Source organism: Eriocheir sinensis, chromosome 3 (genome assembly GCF_024679095.1).
Source record: "Eriocheir sinensis breed Jianghai 21 chromosome 3, ASM2467909v1, whole genome shotgun sequence".
Lineage (NCBI taxonomy): Eukaryota > Metazoa > Arthropoda > Malacostraca > Decapoda > Varunidae > Eriocheir > Eriocheir sinensis.
In genome coordinates this window covers 12,977,973-12,997,736 of record NC_066511.1, presented here as the reverse complement: position 1 = coordinate 12,997,736, position 19,764 = coordinate 12,977,973, and the positions used below count along the sequence as shown (strand labels likewise).

Here is a 19,764-nt window from a genome sequence, read left to right as displayed (position 1 = left end):
CCTGCTGGCATTCGAGAACTATGGCAGAACAGAGACACATCTCTGTTAGTTTTTCAGTGGGAATACTTCTCTTGCTCACATCTTACTCCCCACTCAGCACGGTGGCGGAGGAAGATGGCGAAGGCAGCGGCGGGAGTGAGTGGGAAGGCGATGGCAGCATCATTATGGATGAAAATACACCAATTACATGGAAGTATGAGCTCATGTGGACCAAGTCGTCCATTAAAACTCCAGGTAAGTCTCTTACTCCCTTAATCGTGATTTTTCCCAAGCACAATGTCTTTGCCGCACGTTCACCATTTATTCCAATGTGCCTCTTCGAAGGAGCCATGGCCGTGCGGGGTATTTCATGGCCTACGTTAAGTAAATGGCAGAGCCACGAATATCACGACTTTAACCCGTCTACTGCGATTGGCTTGGATTTCGCCTTCACTGGTAGCCTGATAACATATATTTCAGTGTCTTTCTCTGCCTCTGTGGTGGATAGTGGAGTGTTTCCCTTGTGGTATTGGTTACTGGTATGCTGGATATCCTCTCCCAAAGTGCAGGACTTTACATTTTTCTTCATTGAATTGTAGTAGCCACTTTTTGTTCCATTCCTGTAGCTTGGTGATGTCTTCTTGTAGGAAATACGCAACCCTTGGAAGCACACGAACTTTTAAAAGAAAACATGATTACGTGGTGGTGCGCGACAGATAAATATGAAGTTAGAAAAAAAAAGTGTCTCGTCTTACGACATAACATTTCCGAAACAGCGCCAAGTTTTGTGACGGCGCTGTTGAAGCCGAAATCACTACTGGTGCACTTCAGTGGAGGTGTCAAATCTATAAAGAGGATATATTAGAACACCAGAGTTATGTTGCGGCACTTCTTTTGCTTCACTGTAGATAATTAAAAACAAAATTCCTGTCCGTGATACTGGCTCCATTCATTTCTTTGTTTGACACGGAAATAAAACACTTGAAGTAATTGAACAGCGGCAAACGCAACAATAAAGACACAAATAAATCGTAATAGTAACATGGATAAGTCTGTTAGTTCAACGATCAACAAACACCAAAAGTAGTGGGGGAGATACTAGCATCGATAAATCAGGTGCGGATCACAGGCACAACAGGGACTTGAGCTCCACCTATCGGGGAGCAGCACGTGACGACCACCTGACGACTGTCCGCCACATCCATGGAGGTGCTCCCTGGACGAGACGGGTAGAGTTTGAATTTCAGAGTCAAGAGTAAACAGCACCGACAAACATTCTTCTGAAGCGGCTAGAGAAGGGGCCTGAACGCAACGGTAGCTTATGGAATTCGGATATGTTAAACCGTGGGCTGAAGAGACTAGGTACTCACACTTTACTTCTAATCATCGGTCTTCATTCTTACGGACGAGGAACTCGTCTGTAGAAACCATAAGAGGCGAGTTAACAGGAAAGGTCGTAATACGTTGCAGGTTGAAATATGATGATTGCCAAGGCTTAGGTAATTTGTATATTTTTTTCTTCGCCTTTACGAGTGAATCACAATCAGTTCCTTCAAAATCTGAAAAAAAGTACTAAAAACTTTGATCATGGGCTACGCGAGAGCACTACATTTTTTACTAACCAAAAATATCGTTGGCAGGGCGAGCTTTACAGTGATGCAACCTGTCGACCTATCAAATCAAGACATACAGAAATAGCCAACAGAATTTACTCACTATCACGACTTTCTTCTGATCTTAGTTTTTTTTTCTAGTAATACGTATCGGAAAATGATACAGGGAGGAGCATTTTGTTTTTACGTCTCCGCCAGTAGGCTTGCGTAGTAGGGCCTGATGGTCGACCCCAGCCCGTTGTGGCGCAGGCAAGTGTTAATAGTGGCGCCATCTTGCATGTTCGATTTAATTAAGATTATTCCTTGGTCCTGGATGGAGTACACTAACAAGGATGGAGTATACACTAACCTCAAAAAGATAAATGTGGAGAACGTTGGGAAAGGTCTTTGCCCTAGGTGAAGATGATTATCATGATTCGGTCAGGGTACAGATCATTCTATTTTGGTTTGGCATAACCTCCATAGCCCCCTTTTCCACCCGTCAGTAAGGTCTGGCTACTATTTCGACATCGAGTCCAAGAATTGTACCATCGACGCCAACTGCACCGCTACTCTGCCGGGACTTGAGGAGGCTCTGGATTATGATAGTGACCTCGCCTACAGCCCTTATTGCAACAGTAAGTATACTTCTTAAACTATGGGTTGCGTGCTTACATAATAGTCTAGTTGCTGCAATACTGACATAACGAAGCACAGTTTAGAATTTTTCTTGTCACCTAGTTATCTTAGCTAGGTTGTAGCCTTTCTTGTTTTTCTGATAGCACCGGACGACGCATCAAACGCCACGACCCCAAGCTACAGTGTCTACAAGTGCACGTGTGGGAAGGGTCTCTGCGTCTCCCGCACCCTTGATTCAGGGACCGATATGCTCTTATACTACTGCGGACAATGCGGTAAGGCCGCGTGAGAGGCTTCTGCTCAACCTTGATCTTCACCTCCGCGATTGTCACTATAGTCGGACACAAATATGAAGTCAGTTTGGGTGGGGTCCGAGCCTCTTCACTGCGCTGCTGCATCACCCCCCAATAGATAGATAGATATTTATTGACTACAAATGTACATAAAACCAAAACATCATATACATCACTCACTCTCGCATATGTCATCTACGTACTATTTGAAGTTGTGTATCTCAAATATTCTGTATAGTACATTAGATAAGTTTGGCTAGGGAACTCCCCGAGCGGGCCCCGTCAAAACTGACTTCATAGCTGACTCGGACTACAGTCAAACACCCGATACATTTTTAGGGCCGATAAACAGATGCATGATTGTTCCAGGCTATGTGGGCTCCGAGTGCATGACTACTCGGTGTGATCACGAGCTGGCGGAGTGTCGGGACGGCTACTGTGAGTGCATTCAGGAGGGGACCTATTACGACATGACTTACTGGTGAGTTCATGCAGATGATGCAATAAAAAAAATAGTAATGATAAAATATATGTAAATGAATAAATAAAGTGAATAAATTTGAAGTAGCCTTGGTATTCATACGGGACCTGCCCCCTGCCACATGGAACAAGGGTTTTTCCGTAATAATTTCCCCCCCTTTTTTTTTTTTTTTACTGATGAAAACATTCTCTCTCTCTCTCTCTCTCTCTCTCTCTCTCTCTCTCTCTCTCTCTCTCTCTCTCTCTCTCTCTCTCTCTCGGCTTAACCCCTTCACTCCCCTTTCCTATTCACAGCTACATCCCCTTCTACGGCCAGGAGATACTCATCAACGTCCTCATCGCGACAAGCATCCTACTGCTGTGCTGCGCCACCCTGGCCTACGGCTACCATAAGCTGGGGAAGTAAGCATTCCACTTTTATACTTTTTTTTATAGGAGCAGTGATTAGCGGGCTTTTTTATTTATTTATGTTTGCCCTTGAGCTGCTTTCTTTACTGTAAAAAAAAAAAAGCAAAACTAAGTAGAGCAAATTAAATAAAATTAAAGAGATCGAATTATAATTATATATATACTGAAAATTTAGTAACACTGGAGTCGCTGATCGATTATCTCGTCTCCATTTATTTCGATTTAAGTGAAGAATACACTGTCTATGTAAATACTAGATAATGCTTCTATTTATGACCTTCCCAGATGGAAAAACATGTCTGATAACCTTGATTTGTGTTCCATGCTTGTGAACAGTACTGTAAGCATCTCATATTTCCGATGCTAAGCCAACCTTGTCCCACACCTTTTACAGCCGCAACCTCCGCCGGACGAGCTTATACAGCGAGAGGGGGAGTGGCACCGGCAGACGAGAGGTGGGTGGGAGTAACGTATGACAGAGTGGTGTGTTGTGTGAGCGATGAAGAGGGAGGTGTAGGCAGAAGGTAGATGCAAAAGCTGGAACTGAGGGTGGGCGTAAAAGGTGAAAGGGGAGCGGCACCGACAGACGAGAGCTGGGTGGGAGTAATCATGTAAGACGGAAGAGGATGTTGTGTTACAGTGATGAAGAGGGAAGTTGAAGGCCGGAGGTAAATACAAAAGCTGGAACTGAGGGTGTACGAAGAAGGTGAGCAGGTGAAGTGGGGAAGGAGAAAGGAGAGGAAAGTAAAGGCAAAGAGTGAGAGTGAAAAGGATGAGGTTGATATATTAAAATGTATATATATACGTATGAGAGAAGAATGGTAATGACCGTCTAGCAACTTATGAGATACCATGATGCAGTAAGGTAAAAAAAATGCTTCCAAGGTTAATCAGTGACTTAATAGGACACTTTATCACTAGTTATAGGCAATGTACAGTTTTCTAGCTTTCTGACCCAAAAGCTATTGCTATTATAACACTCTTCCCCCTCTCTTCTTCTTTCCTTTCTCTACCTCATACCTCCGCTTTCTTTTCTCCCCCTCCTCCGCTCACTTCCACTCCCCTAATTCCATCGTTTCCTCGCTCTTCTTTCCTTCCCTTTTTCCCCTCAAATTATCTTACGAGCCGACTGACTGACTTCGCCCTTTTTTCCCCTGTGCCAGTCTCCCCCCGATGACACGCCGCCTGCCTATGACGACGTGATCGAGAAGCTGCCCTCCTACCAAGACGCCATACAAATGTTCGAAAAGGTGAGGGCCTTCAACCCCCCCACACACACACTTCCAACTATACCGAAAGTCCCCCCCTCCCTCCCTCCCGTTTCCCACTGCCTTATACATCCATCAAACGATAGACATCAATAAAAAGAGAGGAGGATTCCTGTTAAGCCCATATTGCATACTTCAGGGTGATGCTGAGAGAGGCCTGACCAACCCTGCCTTCGAGGGGGACGAGCCTAGCACACAGACATCCATGCCAGACCAAGACTCGACCACCACGGCTGTTGTCATCGTGCAGCGTGACGCTGAAGGACAGAACGACGCTGCCTTTGAGGACGACATGACCAGCCCACCGAGTTATGAGGACACGACCACCACCACACCCCAGATCAACCCCCTGGCATCACCCCCCTTGCCTGGCGTAAACCCCAGTACCTCCCTACCTCAGGCTGGGGACATCGCCAGCTTCCCACAGAGTTCGGCAAGGGAAGGGAGTGCTTCTCAGCCGGCGGTAAAGGACGAACAGCGTGCAGCGCGGCCTCAGCCCATCGAGCTAATACTGCATGACACCCTCCACGCCCAACACACAACCACTTCGCTATGATGCGCCCGCCCACCACCGACGAGTAGGAACATCTTAATTGGGCAATGTTTTCCTAGCCAGTTTTCATTTGTAAGTCATACTACTATTATTTCTGTTATTATCATTATCATTATTACTATCCTTATTACCCCCCTAGGAGCGTTGGGCCCCCCATGCGTCCTCTGATACGGAATTCTGATGAAGTAGATAGTGGTATAATTTGTTAGAATAGGCCCCTCACACTAAGCTTGGCCCCTCATATAAAGGTCCCGAGATACCCCTATGAGCTTAGCGATACTTCTGAGGCACCTGCGATCTATTTACAGCTCAGCCTGAAATGTACCGTAACAATACTGTCTAGTCATGCCGCATCATGATGAGCTAAATGAAATCACATGGTTGAACATTACATTTCTTGATTAGATTAAACATATATGTGTAAACCATTCTCCCTTACCAGAGGACGTGCCCAGATTTCCATAATGTCCTTGCTTACTGCAGTCACCAACATGCTCTTATAGATTACATGTGAGACCTGCAGTTCGTATGTTTAAGATTTTAATACTGCACGGGAAGGAGGATATATATTGTATGTCTCGCCCATGCATTATGTTCTGCTAACTTGTGGTAGAACATTTTTTCTTATCCATTAAGAGCTATAACCTTTAATAAAGACAATAAATAAGGAAAATACTCCGTTTATCACTAAGCAGTCAAATCGTCATCACACCGACCAAGACCATTGCAACAGTTGCACTTTATCACGCATATAATATCGCTACATGTGGCAGTTCGAGGTAGGTTACGTATACACACACATGCCAATCGAATATGGGGTGTTTCAGGGGCTTGTGTCGCGATAAGATAAAGGAGTGACACAGAGCCAGCCACAACAGTCTCATCAGAACAGGTTTATAATGGGGACGTGTGGTTGGATGCTGTCTGCGGCCGTGCTGGTGTGTGTGGTGTATGCCTGCCTAGACTGTACAGGAGTCCATGGCCAGGCGCACAACACTCAACATGAGGGACAAGGAGCAATGGGGGGCGTGATGCAGAGTAACAGTCTTTCAACAGCGGGTCAGTATTCTATCACTTTGTGCCGTTGCCGTGCAGCCTATAAAATGGTATTCACTTAAAAATCCGTGTTCATTATCTTTTAGTATGTAGCAATGATCCGTTCCTGCATTTACTGGCAATCCCATAGGTCGGACTAAGCAGATATGAGGATTAGCCACCACGAGCTTATAGTTCTGATAATCATGTGTGGTGCAGCAAGGTGTGTGCATTCAGCTAGGTATTAAAGTCAAATGCAAAGGCTGCCTTACGATATTGATGCTCACACGGTTGTTTCTGTGAGACAACCTTAAGTAGAGGAAGTCAAGGGCGCGTCCACTTAACTCGTGGCTACAACAGGTCGATGGGTCCTTTAGATAGGTATGTTTGGTTTTGGGAAAGGTGCTTGCATGAAGATCCTGTTTTTTTTTTTTTCAGGGTTGTTGGCATCTTCCTTTTGTACTATTGACAATCCTTCCTGTCAATTGGAGGATGTGCAATGTTTCACTGACTCTGACTGCTATGATGTCTTTCCGAATCTCGCTACGGCTATAGGGATGGGAAAAATCTACCCTCAGCCCACTGCCCCTGTCTGCCGTAGTAAGTACCATGATATTGTATGATCACGTGAACAACATGGAAAAATGAAATTTCTCAAATGTATCATCGTACTAACTAAACCTAAAACTATTTCCTTAATTTCATGGATCAATTGCTTTCTGAAGAGTAAAAATACATTATCATTGAAATAAATAGTAAAGATTTATGTAATTAGTACGTGGATCCATTTCAACTATACACCAGTAAAATAAATAACAATAAAAAGGATGTAGTTGACTTTTTTTACTGTCCTACAGATCTCACTACAACGAACTTGGCGGAAGATAAGGGACGATGTTCATGTAAGGAAAACCAGTGCGTCTCTTACAGCAAGAAATTTGGGAGCAATATGGTTTTCTTCTACTGTGGTCCGTGTGGTGAGTAATTACTTTTCTACATCTTTTGGACTTTAGAGGGTGCAGGTTAGCATCCAATTTCTCTTCTCAGAAAAGTGAGGCTGGATCAGATTGAAGCAGAGGAGAGGAATAGGACTATTTGTTTCGAATAACACCACCCACCAGATGAGCATTAACACAAATACCAGGTTTATCACATCTTGATGCTCACACGTGACGTTGGAGAGGCTGCAACGAGTGGCGTGCGGGGGCTTTAGGGAAACTTGTGTAAATGTTGGGAGTGAGTTATACAGGCAACGAGGCTCCGACACTATCCATGCATGGAGCCGGTCAGTGTTATTTTTCATTTTGCAAAGTTGTTCACCAAAACATCGTCAAAAGGTCTAGTGACCGCGTTCTGCATGTTGAGATAGCTCAGAGTCGAAAGACGTTATTTATTTATTTTTCATTCTACCAAAGCTTCTCTTGGCACTTGCAACAGTAGCTGAAGTTACTGGTATAATAATCAATCAGTGAATGGGGCCCTACACTTGGGTGTGCTTCACCTTGCCCACCCTACGACGCCATTCTCGGGGACCCTCTCGAATGAGTCTCCATGGAGGCCCATTTTCTCATCCCGCTGGGTCAGTTGACTCACTGACCACCTCCAGCAGCAGGACGCCTCGAGCAGATGACTTATCGTCCCCGCCGATGTGTATTGACCGAAGAGATTATATGCATATGTATAAAGTATCCATGGTATCGACCAAGGACTCGGGCTCGAACTACTCGAGTTACTCGAGTAACGACTCAATCGGCTGCCAGATGGCTAAACTAGGACTATGAGGAGTAAGATGCCCCTTACGCAACCGTTTTAAGATATGCTCTAGCTATTTCATTTGATCTTATTTCCCGTTCGCTTATGTTGTCGAAGTGCCATTATCATGCTCATGTCCAATCTTCAACCGAGGATTTGTAAGATATGTCACTGCTTGGCATAGTTGGCAACTGCCACCGCCTCACGGCGGTGCTAGACCCACGTTAATGGACAGGTTACGGCTCACTTTTATGGATCTGCTGCTTTGCATCTCGCCAGAGGCTGTCGTTAGACAGAAGCCCATCATGTTCCCTCCGCGGATGGTCCGAGTCTATAAGGTATCACGGGGCCTCCACTAGAAACGGTGCTGTCCATTTCAAACCTCTTATGCCAGCCAGTTTGTCTGTGCCTAAACCAGCCCTCTAGCAGTTATAAATATTTCAGATTCACCTCCCATGAATCAACTTAGAATGCTCAATCTGAAGACCTTCATTCAGTAAAATTGTGAAGAAAAAGTCGATAATGCTCACATAAACGTACGTGGGTCCATTCTTGGTGCATTGTGGCGGTGAGCTAAATGAGCTGCCCCACGCCCCCAGGCGGCAGACCTGGCAAGATTTTCAAAGAGCAGACATTTAGTGCGGGGGCTCCCGTGGCCCAGTGGTTAAAGTGTCCGCCTTACGTGCCGGCGAGATGCTGGAGCGTATAGGTTCGGTGCCATTGGGAGTGGTAAGGTTGGGCTCTTTCCGTCACCCCAGCCCCGTTATTGGGCCTCCACTTGAAGGATTGGGCATTTCTCTACCCGCCGTCTGGGTGGTTGCGCGGCATGCACCGCCTTCCTCCCTTCCTTCCTCCCCAACGAAATACCGAAAAAAAAAAGACATTTAGCGTCCTCTATAACCTTAGAATATAAATACCTTTGTCATTACTTGCACTGAGGAGAAAAAACGTAAAATGAACCAATACCTTTTTATATCAGGAATTAGAAGGATGCATGTTGTACGGTAGATAGCTATTACTGGCATAGGAGGCTACAGTGAGGATCCCTTTATCGAGTACTAGAGGAAGCCTTCATGAAAACAAACAATGGGCTTGCAATTTGCGGGCACCTTTACCTACCAAGAATGTATATGCAGTATAGGGTCGACCGCAACCTAACACCATCACATAGATAACGTAATGTACCGTACTCAGTTTTTTTGTTTTCTTTTGGGTTAGTAAGGAGGCGTATCATTGTCCATCTACTCCCACAGCCCTAGTAGATTAATCAGCTACAATATAGATTACAGAAGGAGCACCTAATATTAAAATTGTTATACTTTCTTACCATGTCCGTCTTATCCGATGAGTAGGTACACAACCTGAGCTTAATCCCCCATTCCATCCTTCCTTCTGGATCACAGGGAAAACTATTCAATTCAGTATACTTTCTAGAGCGATTGTTGCATCCAGTCCCCGCACAAAACACATTACTTGTCTCAAAATAGCCACATATATCACTCCATCAATCCTTACTTTCGGCCACGAATAGACTGACTTTCAGACAGTTGTTTGGTGTTGGAAAATCCTGAAAAATGTAAAAATATTTAGTTAGAATCCATTTGTTCATGGAATGCTGGAAGATAAAGATGTACGGCAGCTTTGGGACGTCAAGCTCTTGTCAGCAGCTATTCTGATTTATTATACGGAAAGGAAGACAATGCAATGATTTTCTCTAGAGCACTGAATACTCTTCCCTTTACTTTAGAGTAGATCCCAAAATGGCCCATATAACAAGTGAGCCGGGCGATGCAGGTAAAATTTCGGCCATATTCTTAAACACCTCGGAGCCTAAACACACACATTTGACAAGGCTGTCGTAGGAGTCTTGGGCATTTGCAGAGGCAGTTTTATGACCCTTCTGGTAGTTTCATCATTCTTTTGTGTCATGAACAAAGGTGGGCACGATAACAGAAAACCTTATTCCCAATACCCGATAACTGATAATGGAAAACCTGATCGGTGATAACCGATATTCGTTAACTGGAGACACATATATAGGCGATAACCGATAACCGATACCCGATATATATCCACAATTCCGATACTAGTTAGCGATAAGTCCGTTCGGCGAAAACTATATTATATTGATATTTCAAATAAAAAAAAACATAGATGAATTCAAATTTTCATTATTTGTATTTTAGAAAACTTACAAAACCTGAAAACCACACGTTGACACGTACCTATGGACGGTAATACTGGAAACCCTGAACCGTGTTGTGTCACTTCAGTCACTTCTGTAAAGAAGCACTGAAGCACTGGGAACCGGAACACAGGCACTCACTCCGTCACTCGAGACGCAGCTGAGAGACCACGCGTCACGCCGCTGCCACGATATAACACAAGCCGCAGTCTCTGTTTGCGCTCTTTACAACGGGATCACAAATAACAGGCAGTGAATAATTATTTTGGGGGCAAAGTTAAATGATTTTTCTCTCTGATATACTGTTTTTTTAATCTAACGTAAAAAAAATAACAAAGTGTTTTAATGTTGATGATCTAAGTATGAAATCTCTTCACCGAAGATATTTCATACCCCGAAGTTTTTTCATACAACACCGGGCGCCCCGGCCATGCTTTCGCAGTAGGGAGGTGACAACGTTTTTTTTTTTTTTTTTCTGAGTCGGAAAAAGTAGCGATTATCGCTAGTTTGGTTACAAAAGTAACGAAGATACCGATATATGTATAAATAAGTAGCGGATGGTCGATAACCCGATTTTCTTATCAGCGATAAAGTATCGCGATAACTTATCGCGATAACGCCCAGCTATGGTCATGAACTTGCAAAAACACGCACTAGAACGCGACTGATCTCCTTTTCGACCTTTGGAAATAGGTGATGCGAGAGGCTGAAGCATCTGAGATTACCGAGCAAATACTTTGCAGCATCACCACGTGGGCGCAAAATTTTCGTCTCCATTCTCAAGCCACGTAACCTCAAATACCTATATATCGTCACCTTCATAAACTAAGCGCCAAAGTCATTATTTTCTACTTTACAGGAAGTCAGAAAAGAACAATCATCATCTCATGTGGCTTAAGGTTTAGGCAGCAGTGAAAAGGTCAATTCTAGAACACTCAAACCTTGAATGAGGAAGGCAACTATACAAAAATGGGCGTTACATGTTGAAAAATTGATGTAGGCCCTAGACAAAAACCTGGAAATCACTGAAAAATGACTTAGGCAATTATTTTATGTGGGTGACGATATTAAACAAAGCGGCAAGATATGCACATGAAATCTGCTTAGTGTCGCCTCCATATGGCCTAGTTAAGCCCATTATAGTTTCAAATATAATTATAATGTAACATTTTTTAACCTTTGCTGCCTAATGCTAGTATATTAAGGCCCATTTATGAGAGCGTTATCCTTGCTGGGACAGGTTTTGTTGGTTCACAATGTGCCAGCAACGTCAACTGCACCCATGAGCAGTCAGAGTGTCGGGGGTCGTTCTGCGAGTGTAAGAAGAATGGCGAGTTTTACGAAGTCAGCTACTGGTGAGTGACATCCAGAGTGATCGAGTAAGCTTGTGAGAGAGTGAGTGAGGGAGTTATTTTGTGAGTGAGAGAATGAGTTATCTTGAGTGAGTGAGTGAATCATCTTAGTTGTGATTGAGTGAATAATGTATATCGTGTGAGTGTGTGAATTATCTTGTAAATGAGTGAGTGAGCGAGTATTTTGTGAGTGAGGGAGTGAGTGAGTGATCTTGAGTGAGTGAGTTATAGCTTGTGAGTAACAAAAATTATTATCAGATATATATTACATTGTTTATGTCCAGAACTTTCCACATCAAAGACTCCTAATGAAACAAAGTTCTTGAAGCCCAAAGGTATAAGGCTGGAATAGGAATACAGTGCGTTTAACCTTTAGGATGTGAGGAATTTATATTAACCGTACCCTTTTTGTAACATTGTAAGCAGAACTTTTAAGGAAACCTGCTTCTTTATCTCTTTTCTCTCATCCTACAGCAAGATTCCCTACGTTGGCTACGAGACTGCTCTTCAGATTGTGTTGATTGTCTGTGTTGCTCTTGCTGCCTGCGTGGTGCTGGCCACCATCTACAATGCCTCACCATTCAGGTCATTTCCATCATAGGAGGGTGTCAATACATAGATAGGGTTTGTATGGTCTGGATATCTATGTAAATCTTTCTCTCTCTCTCTTCATAAATACCTACTTGTCTTTTTCTCCCAGGAAGCGATTTGGAAGTCTTAGACAGCTGTGTACGTGTTCAAGGGAGCAGCCGAATCCTCAAGAAGTAAGTGGATCAAGTTTTTAGTGGCCACTTTATAACTGCAAAGAAAGAACGACCTCTGTGTATATCAGTAACACCAAAATTTAGCATGCCAAGTAATTATTATCTTGCTTTATCATTCATGTCACATAATTTTGAGATTTTGTAGCTAGACATGCTAACCACTACACCATGGAGGCTCACTATATTCTTAAAATTTACCCCGTTATTGATGTTTTTAAGGGAACTATTAAAATGACTTATTCTTTCATTTTTATTAAAGTTTCCCTCTGCCTTTTAGCCTCCCAACACTGACATGCCCCCAGCCTATGATGATGTGGTTGAATCCTTACCTTCATACCAGGATGCCCTTCAGATATCACCTGTGGTATGTCTTTTTAGTCTGTAAGCCCTCAACTACTGTTTCTTGACCTAACTTTTCCACAATTCCTTCAAAAAACTCTCAAATGTAAAGGTTTCTAGATGAACAAGTAACTGCATTGGTATCATATACTGTGGAACAGAAAATGTATTTTGGGGGCTCCAATCTGTATAATGTACCCTTATCATCATTATCATCACCTGGAGAATTTGGACTTCGTAACTTGATAAATTAATAACAAAAGTTCATAACTATGCATGATAACCCTCTTTACAAATAAAAAGAAATGCAAAATGTCAGTTAGGTAGATGGTCCATGTTGCACTCTGAAGGCTAATTTACACACACTGACAATTAACATTTTATTGTGTCCTCAGGATACAAATGAACTCTCGTGAGGAGCGAAGGCGTCGCATGGAAGAAACCGTTACACAGGGAGGTTAGAAGAACACGTCACCTGAAAGTTTAGCTACGAAGCCATGCCGGGGTCAGTATCTGAGTGACCTGGGTAGAGCTGCCACCTGCCAGAGTCTGTGGTCATTAGTCTTTAGTCACCATAAATCTCTAGCAGTGGCAGTTTCAGTGGTCTCATAAAGCTGGCCTGTGAGAGTGATTGCTGCATAATGCAGTGAATAGTTTGATGTATAGATTGCATTGATTTGAAAATTCTAGTATAATTGATAACTACTTATGTTCCAATTTTGCTGAATGCAGTGAATGTTAAGGAGTGAAGAATGAAAGTTGCATGTGCTTGGAAGACGAGGGTTTTAGATTACATTATTTAGCACATGAGACCAACATGACAGACTAAGGATTCCTAGCTGCACAGTCTTCTTGCAACAGGAGACATCAGTTTTGTGGATTACTGGTGAATTTGTATAAAACAAAGTGAGAAACAGAACACTCAGATACTGAGGCAACATCGATAAACAAGAGAAGCCGGGACAAGTCCCAGCCGGGCTGGATGTCACAACACTAGGCTTGAGTTATACAAACAATTACTGCAACATGGGCTGAACAGCTTTTTTTTATGTACTAATTGGCTCTGTTTTGCTAAGACAGATTGGCCATTTAGAACTTACAGAGATTTGCAATATCCTTTCATAACAGCCATAATGTTTTGGTCATCCATTCCGGCTAAGAAAGTTTGAGACGAAGATTGGCATCGAGCACCGCCTGGGATTACAACCAAGGACAAACTGTCCTTGTGGGGCCTGGTAGTGTGCCAGCAAAGTGCCAGCTGCCACCAATACCTCCACATTGAACATTCTTTTATATTTTTGAGTGATTGACACTGCACCTGTAAAGAGACCTATGTATATGTTCAAAAGTGTCACCTACTTTTTTGGATTTCAGGTCAGATAATGTCAAGGAAAGTTTTTGAGGGCATTGATTACCTCTCCTACTGATGTGATAACAAATGATCATGAGATGTTCTCTAAGCCCCATTCCAAAATCACTCTTCAATCTTTCTAGCCCTCTTTATGTTACTATCACATCACTAGATTATATACTTATAAAGAATCACCCTTACATTTTTTTATAAGAATTAAACTGTGCAATTTTTCTTATCAATATAAATGGAAATTAGCTGATTTTTATTGTTCTTAATTCTGACCCATTTGTGACACACTGAAAATACCTCTACCTTTTCATAGTTTTCACAGGCATAAATAAATGAGATTAAAGGCATCCACTAATCTTCTAAAAAGGCAATTATATGTCTCGAAACCAGTCTTTATATAAATACATATGCATATAGTATATATTTATGTATACATATGCATATTGGAATTTCCCGAGAAGCGTACCTCAGGCAGCACCGGTCAGACAACAGCATGACGTTCAGGTCACTGTCCTCCTGATACGGGTCACAGGTCAGGTGCAATGACTCCATTACCCTGATGTGCTGGCCTGGCTTTGCCAAAGGTGACCGTATTCTTTGGACATAGAAAATAATAAGAATAGACGTGAATGAAATTACACTATGTTGATTGGCACGACATTGCTTGCCAATTAGTTTTGAAATGAAAATAACAAAAAATTGAGACAATAGCGATAAAATTTTACTTTGCCCTGATATAACCTGCAAAAGTCAATCACTGATGGAGTCTGAAGTAGCAGTTTTCTTTGCACCTGACCTAAACTGACCCGATAAAACAGGTCATCAGCTTCCCCTCACTAATGACCCCAGGGCGACAGATCTCTCCTCATTGTTGTGATGAGTGCATTAGATTTTAAACAAAACCTGCATTGCTGCAAGATAGCGCTTGATGGCATGATGTGCCGTGTGGAGCGGGCGAAGGAGTACATGTAAAGAGTACCACCACCAGTCATTGTCGACCCTGCAGTGCACTGAAGTGATTTTCAACGTTCTCCTTCAAGTATTTATGACGTTTTTACCATTAATATCACAGTCCTTTTGTCCTTGTATCTTATATCAGCATTGCTTACCATATTAGGTCAGATAATGATGCAAAATAGGCAGTGCGATCCATTGTAGCTTGATAATGATACTTTTCTGCAGCAGCTTACACATGGCATTGAAAGATAACTATAGCCATAATGCATGACAACCTTTAGAAACTCTGGAGGAACGTTGTTAACGTCAAGGAAAGGTGGTGATGCTTGGTCAGTGTGAAGTGTGGTACTTGTATCTATACCATCTTGGAAAGATTCTGGAACTGGTTAGGAATTATTGAAAAAATTTTACCCTAATTTAAAGGGTATAGAGCTCTGCATGGCTGATTGGTATGGGACAAGAGTGGCATCATGTAGAGGGATGGTGCTGGTTGGTCCACATCCAGAGAGACCTGTCGCCCTACTTAGCTTGGCCCTTAAATGGTAGATTACCTATTATCATTTGTTATGAAATAAAGTACAATGCAGGGATTCTCTCTTAATGCAAGGTATTTTTCCCTATATAAATAAATTCTGAAATATGATAATATGAAATAACTGCATGGAAGGTATTTTATTCTAAGTATTCCATGATCACTAACTAACTCATGATATATTCTGATCACCAGCCTCAGGACGGGAGTGTCCCCACCGAGGGCCGGCTCCTCACCACAGTGGAGACCTTGGCCGTCTATCTAAAGCTTCATTAGCAAAAATTTCTCCCCTGTTTTGTTATCATTTATCTAAAAAAGGGGAACAATTCAATATTATGCAGTTCATAGAGAAAGTCAACATTAATTGGAATAAAATTAGCCCACAGTTATAGGTACACGAGAACAAGAAAATATATAATAATGATAAAAGTCCAATTGCACACAAGCCACAAGAGGGGATGTCTCTCCCTCCCTCTGGTCTGTGGGGAGGTAGAGGTGTGCCTGGCAAAAAGACTTTGCCACAGTGACACCAAATTTTCATGGAAAGAGAAAGTTGTCAAAAAATATTTTGGAAATTGGGCAAATAACAGAACAGCACTTCCTTGTCTGCACATGGCTTGGCATTACCTGGCGACAGAAAGTTACTGACTACAGTTTCAGGTGGAAGGAACTGCAGAACAATTGGAGCACACGTGTTACTTCCAGAAACAGAGGATGTGCCTTTATGGCAGACACATGATGCCCTGTCTCTGAAACTTTCAACCATTTGCTGCCACCAGGTAAAAGCTCACTGCTGATATTTCACATTTTGAAGGTTTAAAAAGCTTCTTAGAGAGTGTTTAACAAATCAGTTTGGAATATGCAGCATCAGCAACATTTTGATTATTTGCCTCAATTTCACACTAGATATCAGGCCTGATAAAATTTTGAAGTAAATAATATATTATCTTTTAACACAACTACACATGTGCATTTCACAACAGATAGGATAAAAAAGCTTTTCATAAGACTATGGAAGAATAATGGCATTAACTTTCCTTTTTGCATTCCCTTATTAGTTCAGCAAGTGATAAACTGTCTGACTGCAACTATGATGAAAATATTCTTTTCATGGATATACAGGTTAATTTTTACAGTTTCATAACACAAGAAGTGGACACATCAAAGCGAGTTCAAAGTTCACAACAGTAAAAACACCTGGGTGTGAATTTCAAGTAAATAAGAGACCTGTACCTTCATCCCGATGCAAGAGCTTGTCTACCCCTGCAAGGAAAGATCTAAGTCCACTACCCTTTACTTACATCACGACTCTGATTTTTCAGGTAGTGAACACAGTCGTTCAGCAAGAAACCCGACAACATTTAAAAGTTCTAGTATCTGATGAAACAATACCATACATAAATTACATGTAGAGTTGCTAAGATTAATGTCATTTTGGAATTATGCCATCATAACAGCTTTTGTCAGTAGTCTTAAATAATTTCTAGTGTGAAATGTTGACTCACTTAAACAACTACAACATGGATTTTCTCACTTTGAAGATCTTAGTTATGTACAAATTCAAGACTCATTCAACTCTAATTTAATCCCCCAGTGTGGCAGAGGGATCATGCCAAACTAACACTAAGCAAAATATTCTCACACCCATAATTGCTGGGGAACTGAAAGACAGAGGCAATTCACTACCTAGAACAGTATCTGTCCTCTTCCAGCCACTTTGTACACTTTCTGCATTCTAATAACTACATCGGAAGACCATTGTAGCTCCCCATATATCCAGAAAATGTTGATCTTCATGTTACAAGTCTTAGTTTCCCCTAACCTTTCATTCTCCTTAGGATATATCTCACTCATTAGAAGAAAGATATTTACAAACTTTTCCTTCATTTACTGGTATATGAGTAGCTAATTTTCTTTACTGATAGCTTCAGGAAACACTGTCATATACTCATTTCAAAAAGATATAAAAAACTGCTGTCTGTAGGTATAGGAAAGGGGAAGAGGGATTGTGGAGTCACACTGTATGATAACATCATAATTACAATGACTGCCTTGAGGAAATTCTTTCATGTCTACAAAGGAGATGAGGAATGAGGCTACTTAATTTCCTCAGTAACTTTTGCCTCAAAAGGCTACCTATGTAGAACACAGCAGCCGTCATGACAGTGGACCTATGAGGAATATTTTCTTTCATCGTAGCAGTCTTCTTAGGATACTGCTCCTTCTAGATAGTGAGTGGCCTCTCATCTTGTGTCATCATCTCGCCAACGTCTCATCACAGTTGAGGTCCCATACCCCCTAATACTGCCATATATAAACTGTCAATATATATATTTATATTTATGCATTATAAGTATATATAAGTAAATCAATCATTTACACAACTAATAACAGTAAACAACAACTGAAAGGCAAGCCCCACAAAAGGGACAACTTATGGACAGTGACAACTTTAAATGTATGTCACCGTTTGATATGACTCTTACTTGACCACTCATGAATAATGTTCACTGGTGGTACAAATATCTAATGTCTACTAGCAACCAAAATGTATGATAAAAGCAGGAGCCAACGCCCCCTGTACTGTACTGTAACTAAATGTTTGTAACTCATGGAATACACATCCTCATGTCTTTTCAATTGCTAACATCCTCATACTATCTCATAAAAAATGGAAGAATAAATGAATAATTCTATGCCAAATATAACTTGTAAGAAACAGAATTGGAGACCAGCAGAAGTGACAAGATTTACAAAAGACAATGATGAAACAATAAGTTGACATTTAGATGTTAGTATCATGCCTCCTGTCCCAGAAGTGTCCCATTCCTGGTGATGAAGATTCTGAGAGTAAAGTTAGCAACAAATTTTGACATAGGTTCACATACACACTAATAATTACATACAATACACTAGTAGTACTGATGAGGGGCTGAGTCTGGATGATAATGGTGACAACATTTTCAGTACATTTACAAAAGGGCATTTTCTTTCTCACTAGAACATTTCATGTATGAGAAAATGCAGGCTTCCATAGCATGAGGTACAATCTGCCCACCTCTAAGGAAAGTTTCAACTGGATAATGGCACATTCATTTCAGGTGTTCTGCTTTCATTTTTTTCCACTACTCTATAGCACTGATCAGTGAACAAAAGGCCTGAGCACTCTCATAACACACACAAATGTAACTTTCCATATATGAAGAGGGGGTAATGTCCTTGCAGATTCCAGTGAGTAAAATCACTACCTGTACATGGAAATTTACTAGACAAAGTGTAATCTTTTTTTTCTTTTTCAGTTAACAGAGAACAAACCATCAAACTGAGATCCTCTCCACTGTCCCAAAGCCTCTTCCCTTCCCTTCACTTATCTTTTGTCAATAGTGTGGAAGCAGGAATTAGTGTGAGTATAATTTCAAAATTATAGCAAAAATGTAATTTTATGTATGTACAAAATTGACTAATGCTTCCCTTAGTGATTTGTTTGAACAATCATAAACTTTAACTATTGCAATATGTAGATACTGCTAGATGCATGTCGATAACTGGAAAAGATCATTTTCTTTGAAAGCATGTTGGCCCTTTTCTCCTTTAAAGACATTAGCTAAACAGTAATGAGAAAAGAGACATCATTAATCTCTTGTTGTGTGAGTTGTTTCAGCCACGTCTCAAGTCACTAATGTAGCGGACGCATGTATCATGACTGCATCATGGAGTTGCATATGTGTGCTAACAGCAGGGCAAGAATGGTCACTGAAGAAAAGCCAAGGCTTCCAGCTCCTCCGCAAAGCTTGATTTCATGTTCCTGGAAAGACAAGAAGGTTTCATTCTAATTGGCTATACATTTTTTCCACTGCACCTGATCAACCACTCCACCACAAAATGTAATAAGCAAAGATGTTACACATCACATAATGTAGCATATTTCTTTGTACTTCACTGATAATTCTTGTTATATCTATGACAACTTTCATCATAATTAAACATTAATGCAAATTTACTGGTCATTACTTTATGAAAGTAAATTTAAACACAAAATATGTTCATACATCTAGAGCTGTCTTCTTTTCAACATCAGTCATAAGCATCAACTCTGTCCACCCTTAGTCTCTCCCTCAGATGATAAATACCTATACCACGACCTTTGGTAAATCATTCCTTTTTAGGAATTACAAATTCTAATACCTGAGAACCTGACTTTTTTTTTTTTTTTGTAAAGCTAGTAAGTCATAATATTTAGATGGGTAGAGCATCAAGGGTAGACAGGTGTAGA

At 41.5% G+C, this 19,764-nt stretch overlaps 3 protein-coding genes across 21 annotated transcripts in view; 2 read left to right on the top strand and 1 right to left on the bottom strand.

Annotated features, from left to right (window-relative positions):
- On the top strand, positions 1-5,887 carry LOC127005306 (uncharacterized). The gene is made up of 8 exons (XM_050874097.1): positions 1-234; positions 2,078-2,209; positions 2,354-2,485; positions 2,873-2,984; positions 3,278-3,385; positions 3,786-3,846; positions 4,555-4,641; positions 4,799-5,887. The coding sequence occupies exons 1-8, from the start codon at positions 21-23 to the stop codon at positions 5,213-5,215; spliced, it is 1,263 nt and encodes a 420-aa protein (XP_050730054.1). The 5' UTR covers positions 1-20; the 3' UTR covers positions 5,216-5,887.
- Positions 5,888-5,968: 81 nt separating this feature from the next.
- Positions 5,969-14,252, top strand: LOC127005321 (uncharacterized). Its single transcript, XM_050874099.1, has 8 exons — positions 5,969-6,271; positions 6,686-6,847; positions 7,105-7,224; positions 11,425-11,539; positions 12,011-12,121; positions 12,237-12,300; positions 12,578-12,664; positions 13,035-14,252. The coding sequence occupies exons 1-8, from the start codon at positions 6,112-6,114 to the stop codon at positions 13,053-13,055; spliced, it is 840 nt and encodes a 279-aa protein (XP_050730056.1). The 5' UTR covers positions 5,969-6,111; the 3' UTR covers positions 13,056-14,252.
- Positions 13,006-19,764, bottom strand: part of LOC127005223 (voltage-dependent calcium channel subunit alpha-2/delta-3-like) — a 223,061-nt gene continuing 216,302 nt past the window's right edge. For all 19 annotated transcript variants that reach the window (XM_050874057.1, XM_050873955.1, XM_050874027.1 and 16 more), the window contains one exon: positions 13,006-19,296. In XM_050874057.1, coding sequence (XP_050730014.1) covers positions 19,189-19,296 — 108 coding nt within the window. In that variant the 3' untranslated portion in view covers positions 13,006-19,188. The remainder of the gene's footprint in view (positions 19,297-19,764) is intronic.

Coding starts and splice junctions, on each gene's coding strand:
- LOC127005321 (XM_050874099.1), top strand. CDS start 6,112: ATGGGGACGTGTGGTTGGATGCTGTCTGCGGCCGTGCTGGTGTGTGTG. Junction 6,272..6,685: donor TAACAGTCTTTCAACAGCGG/GTCAGTATTCTA, acceptor TTTTTTTTTCAG/GGTTGTTGGCATCTTCCTTT. Junction 12,122..12,236: donor TACAATGCCTCACCATTCAG/GTCATTTCCATC, acceptor TTTTTCTCCCAG/GAAGCGATTTGGAAGTCTTA.
- LOC127005306 (XM_050874097.1), top strand. CDS start 21: ATGGCAGAACAGAGACACATCTCTGTTAGTTTTTCAGTGGGAATACTT. Junction 235..2,077: donor GTCGTCCATTAAAACTCCAG/GTAAGTCTCTTA, acceptor TCCACCCGTCAG/TAAGGTCTGGCTACTATTTC. Junction 2,486..2,872: donor ATACTACTGCGGACAATGCG/GTAAGGCCGCGT, acceptor TGATTGTTCCAG/GCTATGTGGGCTCCGAGTGC.